The sequence below is a fragment of the Cotesia typhae genome, unplaced genomic scaffold (assembly GCF_013202065.1).
Source record: "Cotesia typhae breed Kobodo isofemale line unplaced genomic scaffold, CoteBio_Ctyphae contig_20, whole genome shotgun sequence".
In the NCBI taxonomy this organism is placed as follows: Eukaryota; Metazoa; Arthropoda; class Insecta; order Hymenoptera; family Braconidae; genus Cotesia; species Cotesia typhae.
Genome location: NW_027423725.1, coordinates 5,139,059 through 5,160,302, shown reverse-complemented (window position 1 = coordinate 5,160,302; position 21,244 = coordinate 5,139,059). Strand labels below are relative to the sequence as shown.

The 21,244-nt window shown below is 26.8% G+C and overlaps 2 protein-coding genes across 6 annotated transcripts in view; both read right to left on the bottom strand.

Annotated features, from left to right (window-relative positions):
• Positions 1-19,782, bottom strand: part of Ae2 (anion exchange protein Ae2) — a 37,496-nt gene extending 17,714 nt beyond the window's left edge. Inside the window, exons 1-2 of one of the 4 annotated variants that reach the window (XM_074259577.1) lie at positions 19,199-19,782; positions 11,846-12,102 (exon numbers count right to left, since the gene is read on the bottom strand). In XM_074259577.1, the coding sequence (XP_074115678.1) occupies positions 11,846-11,914 (69 nt within the window). In that variant the 5' untranslated portion in view covers positions 11,915-12,102; positions 19,199-19,782. The remainder of the gene's footprint in view (positions 1-11,845; positions 12,103-19,198) is intronic. The other 3 variants (XM_074259575.1, XM_074259576.1, XM_074259578.1) reach the window with 3 other exon arrangements.
• LOC141538215 (uncharacterized) lies at positions 1,688-4,186 on the bottom strand. Of its 2 annotated transcripts, XM_074259586.1 has the most exons (5): positions 4,112-4,186; positions 3,099-3,510; positions 2,303-2,806; positions 2,143-2,231; positions 1,965-2,069 (listed from the first exon to the last, which is right to left on the bottom strand). In XM_074259586.1, the coding sequence occupies exons 1-5, from the start codon at positions 4,169-4,171 to the stop codon at positions 2,064-2,066; spliced, it is 1,071 nt and encodes a 356-aa protein (XP_074115687.1). In that variant the 5' UTR covers positions 4,172-4,186; the 3' UTR covers positions 1,965-2,063. The 2 variants fall into 2 exon arrangements, with proteins under 2 accessions (XP_074115686.1, XP_074115687.1); XM_074259585.1 differs by lacking the exon at positions 4,112-4,186 and having other exon boundaries at positions 1,688-2,071; positions 2,144-2,231; positions 3,099-4,003.
• Positions 19,783-21,244: the final 1,462 nt, after the last annotated feature.

Sequence of the window (21,244 nt, the reverse complement as noted above, 5' to 3'; positions counted from 1 at the left end):
ATTTCTCGTGAATCAAGATTATTTTATCAGTTAATTTATCTTCTTTGAGGTAAAGTAGCCTTTCCTGAGGGGTAGCGACATTTAGTATCTCACTTCGTAAAAGTATATACCATTAAGTATAGAGCTTGTATAATACTAACTTAGAACAAATAATTTAAGCAAGTATGATAATAAACTTTAACGAATAAAATGAATTTTAGATAGAAAGTGAGTCTATAAATATAGTTATTAAATTAAGTATCATAGGAGTGCATAAATATATGCAGTATTGATTATACTAGTTACCCTTGATACTCAGTTGCTTTTAGAATTGCTATCGCGCAGTAAGCAACAAGTGTTACACTTGCTCGTGAAATTTCTAGGTCTCGGTCAAATAAGAGAAAATGATTAATGTTTGTATAATATGTTAGACTTACATAGTTCAAATGCATTACGATCGGTAATCAGTACAATGATAAAACTTTACGGAAATTTTTGTACTAATGTTTAATTTTTATTAATTAGATCCTATAATTGCCGGTCATATCATGGAGTTTGATATATTGATTATCTCACGGCTACTCACGGCGACGGCGCATCCAACTTTCCATTTTTCATCTCTTATCTTCAAAATCTCATTACATAACAGTATTCAAACAATCATCAAATGAGTTCGAAATCTAAAAATAACTTGATGAATATTTAAATGTCATTAACTTAATTGTTTAGTTAGTTCCAAAGATATTATTCATTCAATCTGGGAACTGAATAATTTAAATCAACAAATCAATAAATAAGCACATATGTATGTGTTGTTCTACTATACATAATTATTTTTTCGAAGCGATCCTCTCTGATTGTTTTAAAAATGTGTGTGCATATTCATGTACTCTATTCTATATTCTATTCTAATATTCTCTATAAAAAAAAAAAGACTTTGAAAATTCGACCTTCATTTCAATTCGATTTGAAGTAATTTCATTTTTTATTTCATTTCTAATTTTTACGAATTATTAGTATTATTTTTATAACAATGCAATTTTTTTTAAAAAAAATTTTAAGCTTCTTAAAAAAGTTATCCATTTTCGACGAAAATGAATTGACAACCCATAAAAAAGTAATTAAATTAAAAAAAAAAAAGTTATTTTTTGTATTCCTAACTATAGAAGTATGACTCTAGAGAAATGTTTTTCGGGTCTAAAGTATATTTTTTTTTAAAAAACAATACTTAAAATATTTTTTACGCGTTAGTATCTAAAAAACCTCTTCTTTCTCTATTTTTTTTAATCTTCCTTGTTTTTAACAGAGATCTTTAAAATACCATAGTTTATCGGAAATTTTTTTTATTGCTATAATCGCTTGTTAAAGGGCACTAAAATCTAAAGATAACTTAAAGTTTACAGACACCGATAAGGTAAAGGGCCCTATTATGAGACCGATTCTAAGGTAGGTGGGACATTCTCACTGCTTAAAAAAGTATTTAAGAGAAAAATACCATTTGGATGGTATTATATCATTTCTCTGTCATTATTAGACAGCTATTATATATTTAAACTCAATTTTATCTAACAAATAAATAAAAATAAACCATTTTTTCTAACAACCTTTATGACCCCTTTTATGAGACAGTTTTAAGACATATGACCCCAATGTCTCATGAAAGAGGTCCCTATTTATGAGACAGCTGAAAAATAAGTAAAGCGATATCTATATGATTTTTTTTTTTATTAATATGAGATCATTTTTCACAATTATCAAAGAAATTAGATAAATTGTTACAAAATAACAATTCAATAGTCACATAATAAATAATTTATTTCTCTTCTTTTAATTTTTTCTGAATTTCCTTTACTTTTTCCTGGAGCTTTTTTTTTTCGTCTTGTAATTCTTTCCGTTTTAGTTTTTTATCTTGCTGCTGTTTCTTAATTTTTTCTTTTTCCAATTCAGACTGATACCATTCGTCAGATGTTCCAACAGAAGGTAATTTTGATTTACCCGACTTTTCAACTCTACACCTTTTTTTTTCGGTAAATATTCGACAGGTAATGTAAATATTTCTTTGAATGGCTTTTTAGGCGAATTATCTAAAACTAAAAATCGCGAAAATTTTATTAAATACCTTTTTGATACATAATTATAATCTAAAAAAAAATTTCACATTACCTTTTTGTCTGCTTTTGGAGAATTTTTTTTCACGCTTGAACTTTGTCGATCGATTGATTTACAAATGTTTTCTTGATTATTTTCAAGTCCTGAAAGTTTATGATTTTTATTAATAAAATCAAAATAATACGTGAAATGTATTATTTTGAAATGTATGTACCTTGCTGATAATCCTGGTTATATGAACATTTGTCTATAAGGAGTGATTGTACGTCAATAGGATCACTTTGATTTTGTAATAGTAAATTGTTATCAGAAGCAACTCCTGAATTTGCAGCGATCGGAGAATGTTTGCTAAGTGTGTCTGGCATGGGATTAGTGCTAACTAATGATTCTTGATCAATTATCTGAACTGGCAGATCGCATACAATGTCATAAGTATCATTGATTGCCCCAACACCATTTTCGTCGCTATTCATACTCGTCTGATTATCGAAAATAATGACAGATTGCCATCTTGTATCGCAACTCTCTGCTTTGAAATTTGTTTCATATTCTTCATTATAAGTTGCTCTATTATTTATTAAGGGATTGATTCCTGGATCAACATCTTCAACATTGTTTTCTTGACTAGAACGCGACCTATATTTAAGAATATCAAGGATTTTGGGATCATGTAAAACCTCATTGCTCAAGATAATTGGTTTCTTTCTTGGAGTTTCACCTATTATTGAAATGATTATATGTATATACTAAAGAGAATTTATGTCAAATTATTCAGATATTCTACAAAAAAAAAAAAAGGTGTTAATATTACTACAAACTTAAAATAGATTAAATTTATGTTAGCTGAAAAATTGATTTCGAATATATAAAATTCTAAAAAAGTTGTACGTATAAAATTTCAAAAAATCAATAGTAAAAATAAATTAATTGTAAATGAAGTAAAAATAGTTCGATTATACTTAAAGTTGATAATTGTAAAATAAGTTAATGTAATTATTTGTTTTAAATACCCGTTGAATTTTTGTAAATTTGTAACCAATAATCAAACAAAGCTTTCTTCTCCACATCACCCGTCCATGATCCACTACTCGCTGCCGCATAAAAATCCAAAAGTAGTTCCTCTTGTAAATTTTTTTCAAACTCATGTAAAAATCTTTGTTCTTCTGTAACTTCATTGGCTTTAAAAATGTCATTATTTTCAAATTTTTGTTTTGATTTCTTCCCCTTATTTAAAACATTGTAATCTACCGCTTTAGAGTCAAATGGATAGAGCCCTGATCCTCGAAAACCACTCTGAACCACGTTCTCAGCATTAGGCATATTATCCAGAGTATACTGAAGAACAAGAGGAAAATTTTCTTTGGTTACTGATGTCTCACTCTGCTGATTTTTCCACTTAGGTACACATTTTCTCCACGATTCCTTAAATGGATGGAAATAGTATATTACACACCGAGGGAAGTAAAGTAAGAAATGTCTCAGATCACATGTAATTGTTGGCCGAGTCGAAGCCGAGGTCAACAAACATGTGATCTGAGGCTTTCTTATTTACTTCCCGAGGAGTGTATGCTATTTTTTTGCTCGACGAAGGCAGAAAGTGGCAACTTCATTTAGCGCAGCGGGCCGAAAGTTGACGCTTTCTGCCCGTCGAGCAAAAAAAAAACGATATATCCAGTGGTTGCATAATATGGGTGGAATTTGGCGGCAACATAATCAATTCGATCTTTTTTTCTCGACAAAAATTTACTAATGGCAAGTTAAGATGGGTTGAATGGTTATCCATGTAAACTATTACTGGAAACTCCGTATTTTCTTTGACTAGCCAAGGATAGAATACGTTTGTTATATATTCATAAAAGGTTTCGGTTGTCATCCAGCCGTTGTCCGAAATTCCAATCCCCAACCATTTGGAGTATTCTCAATTATTTTTTTAGTACAGTTCTCTTATAAGAGTACAAGAGCATCGGAGGACCATGAATACCATCAGCTCTGTACATAAATAATACTGTTAAAGCTTCCTTACCACCGTCAACAACTTTGTAAACCGCACGAGTCCCCTTTGCTGCCAACACACTCTCAGCATCAGGACACAACTAATGCTACTTTCCTCACAATTAAATATTCGACTCGGAAGAATACTCAATAAATCTTTTTCTCTAAATATATTTTGTTGTTTGCAAACCAATCTTGAAGATCTTCTTGCGTTACTGCTGCTCGAGTCATACTCAATTTTTGGGGTTTTCGAATTGACAATTCGGGGTGCCTTCTTCTAAAGTTTTCGTACCAGTGTCGACTAGGACGATCGTCTTTGAATGGTTTTTTCTTAATTTTTTTGACATACTTTTGGATATTGTCCAATAACTCACTTTTGGTAACAGGCACTCCAATCTCTACTCGATGTAATATCCATGTAACAATCTGTTTTTCTTCATCATCACTCAAAACTATGCCTGGGCCAGTTTTACTTTTGGTTTCTCCTGGATCTAAATTTTTCTTTCTCCCCAAAGTTACAACCGGTACACCAAAGGCAACAGCAGCCTTTCTTAAAGACATTCCGGTATCTTTTATAGCTTTTAAAGCTTTTTCAACATTTTCTGTACTGTAATTCAATCGTTGACATTTTCTTTTTTTTTGAATTTTTAATTACATTCTCAGACGTTACTACATATTTTTTTGCAGGATTTGTTTTCTTTTTCAACTTCGATTGTGTTGATTTTTTAGCCATATTTTTAAAAAATTTTTTATAAGTATTTGTTGTTATATAATCTGAAATATAAGAAAAATCAATATTTATAGTAATGTTTCGAATATTATACAAGTTAATTATAAAATTTAAGTACTTAAAATAATTAAAAAATGAATTTTGTACATCAGCATGCTGTCAGAGTTTTAGGTTAGATTCATAATTTTTCACTAATAAATGTGACATACTTACTAAGAAATATTAAATTGAGTTTTTATACAATAATTAGGTTCTCAGTTATACATACACACCGTTTTTTTTATAAATTATTAATTACTACTTATATTTATGACTGTTAAAACTCACTGTCTCACTAACTGGGACTATAAACAAAATCATATGTCCATGTTGCGCGAGACACCTAATAAAGTGTCTCATAAAACCGTACATGCAAGCAAATAACTGTACGTATTATGAGACACCCAAAAATTAAATACTTTTGTTAAAAATAACTTAAAAATACTTATACTCACTCAATTTACAACTCTTTAGCTTTCAATTAATATGTAACACGTGAATAAAAGTCACAAAAACAATGTTTTTACCAGGCTACAAAATTGGATACTCGTCGCTGTTTCACTCCTTTTAAAGGTCTGTAAGAGCGCAAATTTTAAGCCAAGCAATTTCAAATATTTTTTTAATTATATCTATTAAATTAATCATAAAATTAAAGGATCATCTTAGAAACTTAGTTAAATACCGATTTATTATAATTTTTATATTCAAGTTAACTCGATCTTTTTTTTTTATTTATCGCATAATTCAGTCCTGTATCATAAATATGGACACTGTCTCATAATAGGGCCCTTTACCTTACATGGAAATAAGTTCAACATTAATTTGTCAATACTATTAATATTCTGAACTGTTTTTTCTCTCAAGTCATATTTCCGCAGTTGTTATTATAAAAATGTTGTTTGACATATTATGTGTAGAGTGAAGGATTCGATACACTTGAATTTACGAAATTCGTCTTTAAGCTGGTATTTAAATCCATCACGATCTTGTAAAATACGTAAATTACAAGAGAAGTGAGTATTAAATTGTAAAAATTATGAGCGTATTTTTTCTTATCTCAACAGTAGTAATATCTAATATAAAAGGCTTTAAAATCGAAAATTAGTTAATCTAGGTAATGGTTTTCTTACATTTTTACTGGGTTCGTAGACACAAAATAAAATCTTTATATTATGTCCTGATAAGAACTATAACTATTACTGCTCAGTAGAAGTATTAACATCATGATGTATTAATACTGATAATTCGAAATTAGTACATAATATAAGAAGTTTGTACAATGTCTATTTTTTCTATACATCGTACACTTAAATAATAAAAGTTTTTATAGTCCTATAACAGTAAAAATAATCCAAAATGAAAATAATAGTCGTAACTGTATTGAATTAACATTATAGTTATCACGCTATTTTAGAAACTTGCACTATATTTTCCAGTATTTTTTTAACTTAAACTTTTTCGAAAACGATAATAGTAATTATTGTTATTACATGGTATGATAGCAAAATGTTATTATATATGGTTCGTATCACAAGATCAGTGCATACAGTGTCGATTTCAACTAATAATACACAAGTGCACATAAAACGACTATTATATTCTTTGTAGATTTAATTCGATTGTTAGGTCATGAGATTGAGAAGCCTTACCCTATACAGTATACGGTCATTGCCAAACCTTGAGCATGAAAACTTCATTGAAACTCTTACCCCTACCCTTTTCAAGTAGGTTGTTTTTATGGTCACAGTTTCGTAAAGTACGGGAGAAGGTGGTCAAATGAACCAAAAATACTGAGACAATTTTTAACTTCTCGCTAAGAAAATTGAAAATTTTCAAAAATGGAGAAATTATTAGTTTTACCCCGTTTTTCGAAAATCGAGTTTTCATCAGATGTCGATGATTTAAGGTCCTACATCGTAAAAAATTTTGCGTCATTGCGTCAAAAAATTTTGTGTTAAGTATTTAACACTTTTAAATCAACACAAAAAAGTTTTAAATATTTAACACTAAGTTTTTTTATGCAATGACACCAAATTTTTTACGGTGTAGGAAGCTGTCCTGACGATTTTTACGATGGTGTGTGCGTGTGTGTGCGTGTGTGTGCGTGTGTGTGTGTCTTTTATAATTTTTAAACGGCTTGACCGATTGGAACCAAACTTTTTCAAAGAGTTCTATCAAACTTAGATTTCCTGAAAATTTGAAACGGTTCGGATTAATAGATTCCAAGAAATCTCAAAAAATTTTTTTCCATGTGGTTTTTTTGGAATAACTTTTAAATAGCTTTATCGATCGATTTCAAAAACTAATCAGCTTTTAGTATAAAAAAAACTACGCCGATCGCCGCCGGCTGGTGAAAATCGGTTGATTCATTCGTAAGATATCGTTTACGAAAAAAATCGAAAAAAGTGATTTTTTAATATAACTTCAAAATTTTACGTCGAATATCGTTTGGTAAGTGATGAATAATCTTATTGTGCTTGAAAAACTGCGTCGAATGCTGCAAATCACATCACAAACGATTGATTTGTTCGAAAGATATCGCAATTAAAAATTTTTAAAACAGTATGTTCTCAACGACCACTAGAATTTCGGGCTCGAAATGTATAATTATCCAACCGCGTCAATTTATTAAGAACCGAATAGTACAAATATAGTAATAAGAGTAAGAACCAAGCACGTTAAAAACTCAAATAATCACTTATACTTAATTATTTATTATGTTCTAGCAGCGCGTCCCGGTTTCGCACGGGTATTTAACAAAAATTTGAAAATATAACATAGCCTATGTCACCCGGGGTAGTGTGGCTTCCCAACAGTGAAAGAATCCATTTTTCAAATCCGTTCAATAGTTTCAAAGCCTATTCAATGTAAACAAACATACAATTAAATCTTTCCTCTTTATAATATTAGTATCATACACAGTTTAATAAACATATATTTGATTATATCTGCATTGATAAACTTTAATCTATCAATTAAAATTTTTTTCGATTGTCGTTTCATTATTTAATGTTAAATATAATTTTCATAAGAAATTTGGTTCAAACGTCTTTAGAATCGATAGTTCAACAGACCCATGGAATATTATTGCGATAATTAATAAATATAAAATTATTAATAAGTAATTTTCTTCAAATCATCACGTTAATTATAAAAAATCTTTTTCGGAGCAATTACAACTGAAATTTCATGATTACAATTCAAAATTTAAAAAATATTAAACTTCTTACCGAAAGTTAAAAAAAATTTACATAGTTCAAACTAAAAAAAAAAAAAAAAAAAAATAAAACAAAACAAATAATCATAATAGTTCCAAATTTTGAGCAAATCAAAGTATTACGTATTGGATTATAATTTTAAAAAAATATTTCATTTTTTTCGATTTTATAGATTCGTTGGTTCAATTAACCCCCTTCCTCCGACTAGTTCCTCCATACTTCGGAAATTAAAAACATTTCACGTTCAAAGTAAAATGAATATTTTACAGAGTTTTATAAATTCAACTTTAAGTACATTTTAAAATTTTAAGAGCATATAAAGAACAAAGTTTTCCGTTACGTGTGTTTTAAACAAAAACTTTTCTGACTCAATATGATCGAAAATTTATTACAGTGTATTTAATAAAAATGAATAAAATTAAAAGTTTTTTAGTTATTAATTCAAGTCAGTGTGTTTTGATAATTGCTTTCATTTTTGTAGAAATTGCAATAAATAATTTTTAGATACATAGAAAGTAAATGTTTATATATAAGCTACAAATTCTAATCGAAAAATTTTATTAAAGTCTGAATAATGGTGAAATTTGAAACATTATATTCCTTGTTTAGCTTGAAAGCAAATAAATTAAATAAAACGATTTCAACAGCACCAATAATGATAATTACATTTGGGGTGATTAATTGATCAATTTATGTAGAAACGAGTATAGTCACCATCAATTTAAATAGACATCTGTTCGATAATTTCTTTAGTGTTTCTTAATTATTTAAGAACATATTTATATATTAATATTTATTAATATATATATATATATATATATATATATATATATATATATATATATATATATATATATATTTATATATTAATATATATATTAATCTATACAAATCATCATTGTTTCAGCGTATAACTTTACTCAATAATATATCCATTCGAATAGACAACAGATTATTTTTAATAACGAGTATTATGAATAATTCTGATCAAAACATTTTAATCTCATATTTTTAATTAAATAATGTAGTCAAGCGTATTCTAATTTTGAAACAAAAAATCTATTAATTGCTCATTTTTTCCAGTTTCATTTTAATTCTAAAATTTTTGCCTCGGGTTCGAATTCAATTTTTTTTTAAGAATTTAATTCTAATGTTGATCTAATAACTATTTGTAAAAAGTATTATATAAATAAGATTGAATATTACAAAAAATTAACATCATAACAGTTTGGCCATAAGAATACAAATAAAATTTTTTACTTAAATTAACCTTGTAACATTAATAAGAAAAAATTCTACATTAATCAGACTTGGGTCGTTAACGGCGGTTTCTCTTGTAATATAAGTTGACTGATTTTGGTCTCTATTTTCTGTTAATTTGATCATTATTTATAAATACTACTGTATATAATAGGTTATTTTCTTCCGTTCAGTATTTTTTATCTTATTTAAAAAATAATTAAAACTCAGTTTCATTACGACAATTATTGTGAAAATAATTACAGAGCCAAGGCAATAAAAGATAAATAACTAGTTAAAAATAAATGGATGTTTGATATTCGTAAGTGTTTCAAGCCGTTTTTAATATATAGTTAAGTGTAAAAATAGAAAAACTATTTTTTATCTATAAATTTTACAGATTCATCATTATTTTTGATGATTACGTTGAAGGAGATAATAAAAACACAAGCAGAACCTGTCCATTTTGTAAACAATAAAATAATTGTAAACGTTTCAGACTAGTATTTTTTATTTTTTCCCATCACGTCAAATATTAGATTGATGATTCAAAAATTGATTTATTTTTCTTATGCTAGCGTCATAATTGTAGAATTTTCAACATACATTTTTTTAGCCATGTCGAACGAAAACGACGTAACTAAGTGACTGATGAATCCAATTGATTATTAAGATTATTAAGATTAATGATCAGAATATATAATTATTTAATCGAAAAATTTTATTTACTTTTCTCAAAACTTTATTCATCTCTCGGATATTTATTTTTTTTTAATTAAAAACAAAACTTTTAAAAATTGTTTATACAGGCCTCTGCCTTAGATATTTTTATAGTAATATAAACTTGTAATTTTTTTTTAATCAATCGACAAATTTTATGAACAAAGAACAATTTTACATTGTCACTTGGATTATATTTAAGGTTAATATTAAGTGTTAGAAGAAAGCAATTGAAAGTCAATAATATTGGTTTTATCATTTTGAAAATTGTATTCAAGTTATTCATTAGTATTTTATCTATATTTATCCACTTACTATAATTAAGTATTTCTAAAAATTAGCCTGTCATTTGAGTCTAATTATTCAATGCAAGTTATGAAAAATTATGTAATTTTTAACCCCAACCTTTAGAGCATGGAGAGTTATTATATTTAATTAATTGTTTTCTAAAAAGAAATGAAGAGTAGCTTTACCATTTAAATTGGTGAGAAGAAATAATAATTATTAATTAGTATTAAGTATTTGAATTGTAGTTTTATTGTGATAACAATTAAATGCCTGTGTAACACCGTGTGTGTGACTTGTATAATAACTATGAAGTGAGACGACCTCGCGGACCGATTGGCCTGATTGTTGATGGTCATCAGTCAATAAACATTTGACTCCATCAATATAATAACAATGGTGCCTATAATTGTACATTGTGTTATAGAATAATTCAATAGGCCAAATATTTATTTTAATCTACATCTAAAAAAATTTGTAAATAAATGATGAAACTTTCTATTAAATTTTTCGATTTAATTGAACTTAATTTTACACGTAGTTTTTATATCAACCATAGTCAAATTTTTATAAATTTTAAAAATTGAAAAATCAGTTACGTCAAGTTAATTATCTAATTCCGCGAAATAATAAACTTCAATCAGTTTAATAATCCCGGTACTGAAATTCTTTTTTGATCGAATCATGTTTACGATTCCTTTTATCGGGTTATTTATGAAACAGTAAAGATAACGAATGAAAATAATTACCTTTAATCAAAATTACTAATAAAAAGAATCTTTTTAATTTGGAAGAAACCATAATGATTCATTTTATTAGCGTAATTAATTAATTACTAACAGATGTAAATAAACAGTATTGTTCTAATATGTAAATATCTGATATTTATCTATTCAAATTATTGAGAAAGGGCTTAAAATTTATAATAAAGATAATTACTGCTGTTTTTTTTTTTTTTTTTTTTAAATCGAGACGGGATTTTTCCCTTTACGACGTTAAGCCTAATCAATGACGTCGAGAGCACAGTAATCCAACTTTTCCGCTAGGAATTGTAATCCATATTGTCTATGAACTTTATATAAATGTACTATTAATTAAAAATCTTTTATTGTTATAATTACCTATTCTTAAACAAGAAAAATAATGGTAATAATAATGCAAAGCCGATTTACTAATGCGGATGTCATATGTTTCTAATTTTCATTTAAACATACTGTATTAATGAGACGAAAATATAATTAGAGCGATCACAAGGTAAAGGTGATAAAGAGACTGGAGTAATTATTAGTATTTTATAGACATAACTAATGACTAATATAATACAATAATTACATCCAGTTGTGTGAACACACACTGTAATAATGTGGTACTGTATATGTGTCTTGCGTTTATTTCAAAATAAACACCAATAACAGCTTGTAACAATAGATTATGTAAAAACGTTCGAATTAAAATTTATCACTATAACTGTATTTATACTATATTTGGATTATTAAATTAATAAAATATATAAGTATTAAAAAAATCTACTTACACTAACTCTTCTTCCAAAACCCAAAAATGAGAGTTTCCGTTTATAGGCTGACTTCTTAGAATTATCCATCGTTTTGAAATGTTAAAGCCAAAAAAAGCACGATTTTACTTTTTTAGGATATTATATATCACAGTATATTAGTTCACGGCTTTTTCCTTGGTGCTCGACCGATTCTTAAACGAGACGGCGATGTCCACATGTGGAGAAGGCGTTTTGACGTCAGCTCCGTTCTGTTAGCTGCTGCAACAAACGTCCAACTGATTTTAGAATTAACTGGTTACCACTAAGAATTAACCATGACAGTTGAACTGTTATAAGCCAATAGTAATTGTTTTCGGAGTAATATCATTATAATTGACTTATAACAGCTAATTTAATATTTATAATTATTAGAAAAAATTCTTTTCATGTAATTTTCTTTTGAAAATCACCCGATAAAAATTTATTAAATTATTTAAAATTTTTTCAGGCCATTTTCAATATAAAATTTTATAAAAATTCCATTAAATTACATTTGTAATTTTATTTTATTTTATTTGTTTTATTACAAAATTAAAAATTACGGGTGTTTATTGGGTTTCAACTGAGTCTTTTTGATTGTTAATATTATATTCACTGATGTAATGATAATTTATCGAATTTTATAAACCTTTATTAAAAGCTTTTTTTCCTGGGATATACATTGTTTATAATTATTTCAGTCGCATATTTTTAAAAATGTAATAATGAATATTAGCAATATGCTTTGATAAAATTGAAATAAAGGACTAATAAATTACTATTATTCAACACAAGACCAAAGTAAAATTGAAATTTATATTTACCGTTTAATACTCATCACGCAAAACTATTGAATCAATTTAAACAACTATCAAGTAAATTTCTCAAGTGATAGGGGATTCAATCGCTAAGTAAAAGTAAACGTTCTTAAAGGGAAGGAAAAACTAAAATAAATACGATACTCACAGAAGATTAAAACGGAGTAAAATGTGTTATTAAGGTGCACACTCGATACTTTATACTCGAAGTGGTGAAACATATATAGTTAAAGTTGAAAACAATGTCATTGCATCAAAATTGTTCTTTTGTATTATCAAGAACTTGCATATAACATTTGCAACTGTCAGCTGGTTTTCGTATTTGATGTATTAATCTATTCACGATATCAAATAAATTAAAATTGTTATTTAATTCTATAATTATGACTCTTGCGGTTGGTAGCCGATAAAATATTTGAGTAATTGAATTGTTTTAATAGAAAAATAAAAAAATACTGTGCATTCATTTTCAATACTAATTATTATAAATATATTTAATTCAATAACATACAATTAAACTAACGGCAAGTAGATGGGAACAATAAAAGTTTTACGAAAATCAGACCGAAAATTCCTCGACGTAAGTTGTTTTTCAACCTTGTACTACTATAATAATAACCTTTCTCTTTTTAAAGTAATAATGGATATTTAAAATTCTATACCGTAAGTACAATAAATTATAATGTCATTGTTCGGTTTTTTGTGAGTTCTTCTAAAATTTTAAAGGGACAACAATTACATTTGATTAATACGACGAAAATTTTTAATTTATCATTTATAGTAACGGATTCTTATTGAAAGTATACAAACAAAAATGACAATCGAACTAAATAAAAAAAGAAATTACTCGAATAAAGAATTTGGTCAGGAAAAATAAATTGTTTTAAAGCAGAAATTTTTTTTTTAAGATTACAAGAAAATTAGCTAGGTTTAAAAAGATTTGACGAATCTTGCTAACTAAAATCGTTTTAAAAATTAGTTTCATAAATCCTTTCAAAGTCACTCAAGAAAGAAAATTGAAGCAAGAATATTATTTAGAAGAATTTACTGTAAAGTACTGCTAAATTTTTTGAGCGCGAAAATGCATATCAGTTGTATTTTTCAACTCGAAGATTTTTCGAGCTGTATATGAGTTCGAATATAGAGGAAAGTTACAGAGATGACCTGCAGAACCAACCGTTATTCAAATTTTTTTATCTTAATTCAAGAACTTTTCTCCTTAAAACTTAAGGGGGTATTCTGGTCTAGAAATTTCAAAAAATCGAAAATTTTTTTTTTTTATATTTTCAAAGTTTAACTATTTAAGAATATGTGTACAAGAGGATTTTTCAAAATTTAAATTATTTTCGGAGATATAAGTATTTTTCTGACCTGGCATCCAAACTTGTTCGGTCGCAACTAATCGAACAAAAGACATTAGGGATTCTCCGTCTACCTGAATCCCTATTCTGAGTAAAACCATTTGTTCCTCTATACAAATATATATATATATATATATATATATATATATATATATATATATAATATATATATATATATATATATATATATATAGTTATACACATATATAGTTATATGAGAACCTGAGGTGACCCGTATCTGATACATTTAGTATTCACTTGCATCCAGCTGCTAACAGTTGAATTCTAACCTCTGAATCACGTGGACGTATGTGCTGTGAGTTAAATAATAACAGTTAAAAATAAAATGGATAGAAAATCTTCCGCGGAAAGGCGTACGCGTCCACATCGTCAGAAGAAAAGGCAATTTCACGGTAATCGATACACGGCACAAGAAGACACCAATTTTACAAGTGCATCAGCAGCAAAACTAAAAAAATCTAATGATGAAGAGGTGATGAAGAGGTGATCAGAGGAATTATTGACCCGATGTTTAGGTTCAGAAACGCAGAATAATAATGAGTCTCTGAACTCTCTGATTTGGACTTTCGCTCCGAAACACATTCATTCTGGACTTCATATTATCGAGATAGCGACATTTATTAGCGTTTGTATTTTCAATGAAGGCTTTATTCCTATTTTAAAAATGATGGAGCTGATGGGAATAAAAATTGGACCAGAAGCTCATTCATTTGCTGGCAAACGCGACAACGCCCGGATTGACCGCTCCGAAATACGAGCATCCATCGCTTCAAAGGAGGCCAGAACTGCTCGATATGAAGAAAGAAATGCAGAAAATAGTTTCTTTGAAGTCGAGGAAGGTCCAATGTATGAGGCAGGAATGGCAGATTAAATCAATGTAAGTTTAAAATATCATTATATGACTTAGACTAGAAAAAACTTTACGCGAAATTTTAAACGCGTTTTTCTCAAAACTGTCTTTTTCGGAACGATGACCACGATTTTTCAGGTTCTACTGGACCGATTTACTTGGAATTTTTATAGAGTCTTCTTTATTAGCTTGTCTATGGTTGGAACTAGTCCTATCCCCAAATTTTTATTTTAACTATTTTTAAAAAATTCAAAACCGTCAGAAAAAGTGGTCGAAAAAAAAATTTTTTTTTAAACAGTCGCCATTTTGTGAAAAATTTTTTTCAAACTTTTCCCTACTTCCGACCATTGCGACATTATTCTTGATTAATAATCTTTTTTTTTTTTAGTTTCAGATTACTAGGAGGGTTAAAATCATGGTCATAGTCACGTGGAAATTTTTAAAGAGCCCCCACTCCGTCAGCTTATAATTTTAAAAATTTTGTACTTTTTCTAGTTTTTAATTTTTTTTTTGTATTCTTCTAATGTTAACAAACAACTAATAAAAAAATGTATAGTAAAAATATTAATTGTCTTTTTTTTACGACATTTCAAAAATTACCTGAAATTCATGTTTCTAGACCAGAATACCCCCTTAAAGTAGTTCTTTTCAGAGACATCGTTTATGATATTGGTTTCTTTTTTACTTGGTAGTGCTATCTTTCCTATGAATAATCGCTAACTCGCTTCCACACAGAAAAAAAAATTAATTTGAATCAAGAGAAAAATTCTTAAACTCTTCAAATTTTGAAGAGTTTCATTGTCTTGGATCAAGACGAAAAATTCTTGAATTAATTAAAATTTACTTAAGCCAAGAATAATTTCTTAGTTTAAGAATTTTTCTACTCAAATAAAGAAGATAAAATCCTTCAACATTATTTACTTGATTCAAGTTAATTTTTTTTTCTGTGCATTTATGACTATTATTGTTTACTTTACTAGTTTACTAGTTTAACAATAATTTCTAAAAACCGATGAGGTAAGAAATTTCTAAATTTTTTGGGGCAATTATACATATCGCGTACAGATGTCATAAGGGCATATAAAAATTATACGTCCTTATGACACCCGATAGCCATAAGGACGTATAATAAAAATTTTATTATTTTTTCCAAGCTCAAACAAAATTTTTAGTTTAAAGAAAAAAATTTTTTTTGCATTTCTGCACGTTTCATACAAAAATACGTTGATTTCCGAGAAAAAAATAGTATATTACACACCGAGGGAAGTAAAGTAAGAAATGTCTCAGATCACATGTAATTGTTGGCCGAGGCGAAGCCGAGGTCAACAAACATGTGATCTGAGGCTTTCTTATTTACTTCCCGAGGAGTGTATGCTATTTTTTTGCTCGACGAAGGTAGAAAGTGGCAATTTCGTTTAGCACAGCGGGCCGAAATTTGACGCTTTCTGCCCGTCGAGCAAAAAAAATTTTTTTCTACGCCCTTATGGCTCCCGGGACTCACCTCGGATGCCATAGGGGCGTATAAAAAAAATTTTTTTTTGAGAACTGACGTATTTTTGTATGAAACGTGTAAGAATACAAAAAAAAAATTTTCTCCTAAATAAAAATTTTTTTGGACTTAAAAAAAAAATAGAATTTTTATTTTACGCCCTTATGGCATCCAAGGTGGGTCCCGGGGAGCCATAAGAGCGTAAAAATTTTTTTTTGCATTTCTGCACATTTCGAACGAAACTACGTTTATTCCCGAAAAAAAATTCTTTATACGCCCTTATAGCTTTTCACCAGGACCTTTTACCGGTATACGCCCTTATGGCATCTGGAACGCGATATATTATTCTAATAAATGTTAGTTTTTTATAAAGCTCTTGGAATCCCTTCAATGCAAAAAAAAAATCGTTCTCTTACTCTCCTCCCACACCGCCTGTGTAAAAAGATTTTCTCTCTCGAATCAGGCTTACTTTTTTATCATTTTATTATCAGAAAGGGAGCAAATTTTAAATTGAAATAATATGAACTATAAGCTTGTATAAATCTTTTTTTTTTTTTTGGCATACTATTAATTGGTTACAACATTCCATACCGAACTTAAGATATTCAAGGTTAAAAGTTACAAGAAAAAGTTACAAAAATCAATTTTTTTCATATTTCGTTTTCTATGCTTTAAATAATATTTAGGATTAGATTTATCGTAAAAATTCTATAGCATTGAAAAATACTTAATAATAAAATAATTCGCTCATTAATTATTATTCGCAGTGTATTTTTTTTACGAATATATGGTATAATTATGATACTAAATTCGAATGTTATTAATAAAATAAAAATTGTGTAACTTTATAAAATAAATATTTATACAAGATTAGTATTTATATACATTTATTTTGGTGTAGTTATATTTTCAATATAAGACTGAGTCAAAATTAAAATTTTTATTTAAATTAATCTTGTTTCAATTAATAAGATTGATCGCAAATAAGATAAAAGATGATTCCACTTTATGATTCAATTTTTTTATCAATTCTAAAAACTTTAAATTCCTACCAAATTTTTTTTATCAAGATTTAATTTAAAAAAAATTTTGAAAGCGTTTTTTCACAATAATTTTTGAACATTTAATGAATTTTTTAACAAAATGATTATGAAATGAAGATTTCTGGTAATAAATTATTTAAATGACATTTTAGAACTAATTTGTTTGGTAAATAAAACAAAAAAAAAATTGGTTTTTTTCCGATTACTTCAACATTGATGACTGGTGACTTTTTAGTTTTTCCAATTAATTAAAAAATATTTTTTTTTGTAAATGAACAAATGGCAGTGATGTGTTTTAATCATCTGCTTATCACGGAACCATACAACGTTTGTTGAGTATCTAAAGCATGTGTTATTGAATAATAGTTAGGAGTAATTATTTATTCTGATTACTCGATAATTATTTCTTTGAAATCTATAAATATAATTAGTCACGTATTTATTATATTACTAAGGCAAAAAATTAAAGGATAAGCCTCAAGTTCACTTATCACAACATAATTTTATTGATCGGTAAGTATGAAGAATGAAATAACTGTTTAAAATAAATGTTTTGATACACGCCTCCATATCGATCTCTTATTATGTTATGTCTATCACATTTTCTTGCTTTTTATTCGCAACCTTGATATTAGAGTTGTAGAAATTTTTTCATTTATTATTCGCTAATTTGTATATATCTATCTTTATCTATAAACAAATTTTAAACATTTTTATTGATGCTTACAGTCATAGTTAAAGTGATTATCGACTTAATGAAAAAACTTATATCATAGTGTAATCAATAGAAATAAAAAGTACAATTAACCGCACGTGAATATAATTGAATAATTATATTAGATGTATTTAAAAATATGAAATTAACCAGCTAAAAATTAGATTTAAAAATAACTTTTACTTAAAAATTTTAATAGGTAAGCATAGAAGAGCGTAAGTGTTTAAAAATATATACTTTTATTTCAGAACTCGCATGAAATATCTCGTGTCTGCAATGAAAAAAGAAACTCAGTCAAAGAACCAATCGTTTTTATAACTAAAATATAAATATTTATTTTTTAAGTATTTCTTCTGACAATACACTATTGTTTGACATATTGTTTGTAATAAATAATAAATAAATTATATTTAAGAGTAAAATTTAACTATAAATTAGGAGTATTAACTCATTCTCTATTAATATAAATAATACAAGTTTAATTCTCCAAAATAGAAATTTTAATGTATGAAGCCATAAAAATAAAAAAAATTTTACAACTTAAGAGAAAATCAATTTTCAGTGAAAAACCAAACTTGAATCTCTTCATTAATATAAAATACATGAAATAGAAATTAGCAGACTTAAATAATTTTTTGGTTTAACTTGACAAGCAAGTTCGTACCAATAATTATTCAAAAAAATTTAGCCATCATTTTCTGCAATTTCAACGTTTAAATTTTTTTTTCATAACAATTAATTCGTTAGAAAAAGTTTTTCAACTTTTAGATATCTGTTATTCTCAATATCATAAAAATTCAGTATTTTTTTTTTTTTTTTAATTGAGTATTTTTCAAATATATTAGTATCTTTTTTTTTTTTATCTAGGTTAGCTTTTTACGTTCAAAAATATTTAAAATTTTTTTAAACAAATAAGTAAAAAAAAATCTTTCATTAAAAAATTTAAAAAACTATGAATGCAATTGAAAAAAAAAAAAAATCTTATTAAACAAAGCTAAACAATAATGAAATACTTGCTGATTTTCAAATCGTGAAAATAAAAATGATTTTACTCACCAATTTTTTTAAAAAACTCTGAAAAAATATCGGAATTTAATGACTCCGTGACGAGAACCGATTTTAACGGGTACGAACGTTTTTATGATAATGTATCACATTTTTAAGGATATTCATTGTATTGATGAAACTTGAGTTTTAAAAATGATAATCCAGTGTCTGATATGAGTATCTATTATTTAATAATAAAGTTAAGGAAAAAGTAAATAAAGGATTACTAAATAATATGCATGAATATAAATACACATATATCATGTATGCGATGAACAACCAAGTAAACGACCACAAGAAACAACGGCAATGTGTACACTGCCAACCGTTGTCTGTGCTCGACTGCTTATGCCTATACCTATAAAAATGTTATATTATACACACTATTTACGTCCAGCAGTCATTTTTTTCATTCTCTCTCTCTTTCTCTTTTTCGTCTTTCTTCTTCGTCTCTCTTTCGCTTTTATTTATTTTTTCTTTCTTTTATTTTACGTCCGTTTACGATACTAGTCAGTTGGCAAACTATGGTTATATTTTTTTTTACGGAATAGTCTATGTAAGCTTTATTTTTTGCATATTCTTTACTTTCCGGTAGAAATGTAAATAATTAAAGAACTACACATTAATGAATATTAATTCCGAATGTCAAATCATTCAATTGTCAGTCGCATTTTTATTTCATAAATTATTGATGAAAATTAATTTACCAGACATGTAATAATTTTTAGAATTTTTGTAACGAATAAATTGTGACAAAAAAGTGAGTAAAAAAAATTAAAAATGCAGTTTTTTTAAAATTATTTTTCGGTACAAATTTGTTTGTTGAATAAAATTAATAAAAGGATCAACTGGCTACTAACTTTATGAAAATAAATTTAGTTGATATTTAATAATTTTTAGAATTTTTTTAACAAATAAATTATGGCAAAAAAATAGACATTTAGAAATTTAAAAAAATTAAAAATCCATTTTTTTAAAAATGGATAAAACTTTTGTTTTGATATCATATGATTTATTAATGAATTTGTTTATCTACTTAAAATTTTTTTAGGTGAATATTTTAAGAAAAATAAAAGAATAAAATTAAAGCGCGGATTATTGACACCCTGCTTTATTTTAATATTTATTTAATTAACTGAGCAGTTTTATAATATCTTTATAAATTATAAAATTAATAGTTGTGAAAAATATTAAGTAAGTATTTCATTAATAAAAGGGAAATTCTCATCAGCATAAAATTTGTAAACTATTTTAGCTGAGCATGCTCTCTTTTCAAACACTCATTTTACATTACTTATTTTTATAACTATTTGAAGTATGATATATCATCAATATTTGATTTTACTATCAATTTATCAGTTATTGATTTTAAAATGTCTGAAACATAGACGTTAAGATGAATCTAATTGACAGAAAAGTTCAGACAGCATCGTAATTCTTTTTAATTTTTATTTTCTAGATTTATTATAAAAATATTGTAAATCATTTGAAAAATATGTATTTACTATACTTGATGTATTGTATTTAGTTTAGTAAATTATCAACTTTTGAAACTTTTGCCCGTTATGAGTATCAATAATTGATTCAACAGCATATCACTGAGTAGACTAGTTGATTTTGTCAGTCTGTTAATAATTGATCCATCGGGGTAATTGATTTTAACGGTCGAAATAAATTATTAAATTTAAGAAATTATTATTGAAAAATTTAAGAGACTAATTAATAAAATTTAAACGAAAATTCTTAATTTAATTTTTAATAACTTATTGTGTTAGTAATTGATGATTTTACTCTGATCTAAAAATAATATATTAATAATCAATATTCTTATTATTGATGAGTCAATCTTAGATAATATGTATAGTAAAGCTGAGCGTTATTGTACAAGATTTAGAGTCTGTTTAATATTTTTGTAATTTCCAATGAAATCAAAACGTTACTGAATCAACAAAGCTGTAATATCTGCATGCAATGCATAATGAATTTATCAACGATCTAATGTCAACATTACTGTTAACTTTCCTGAGAAAAATTTTTATTAAAAATTAGCTATTC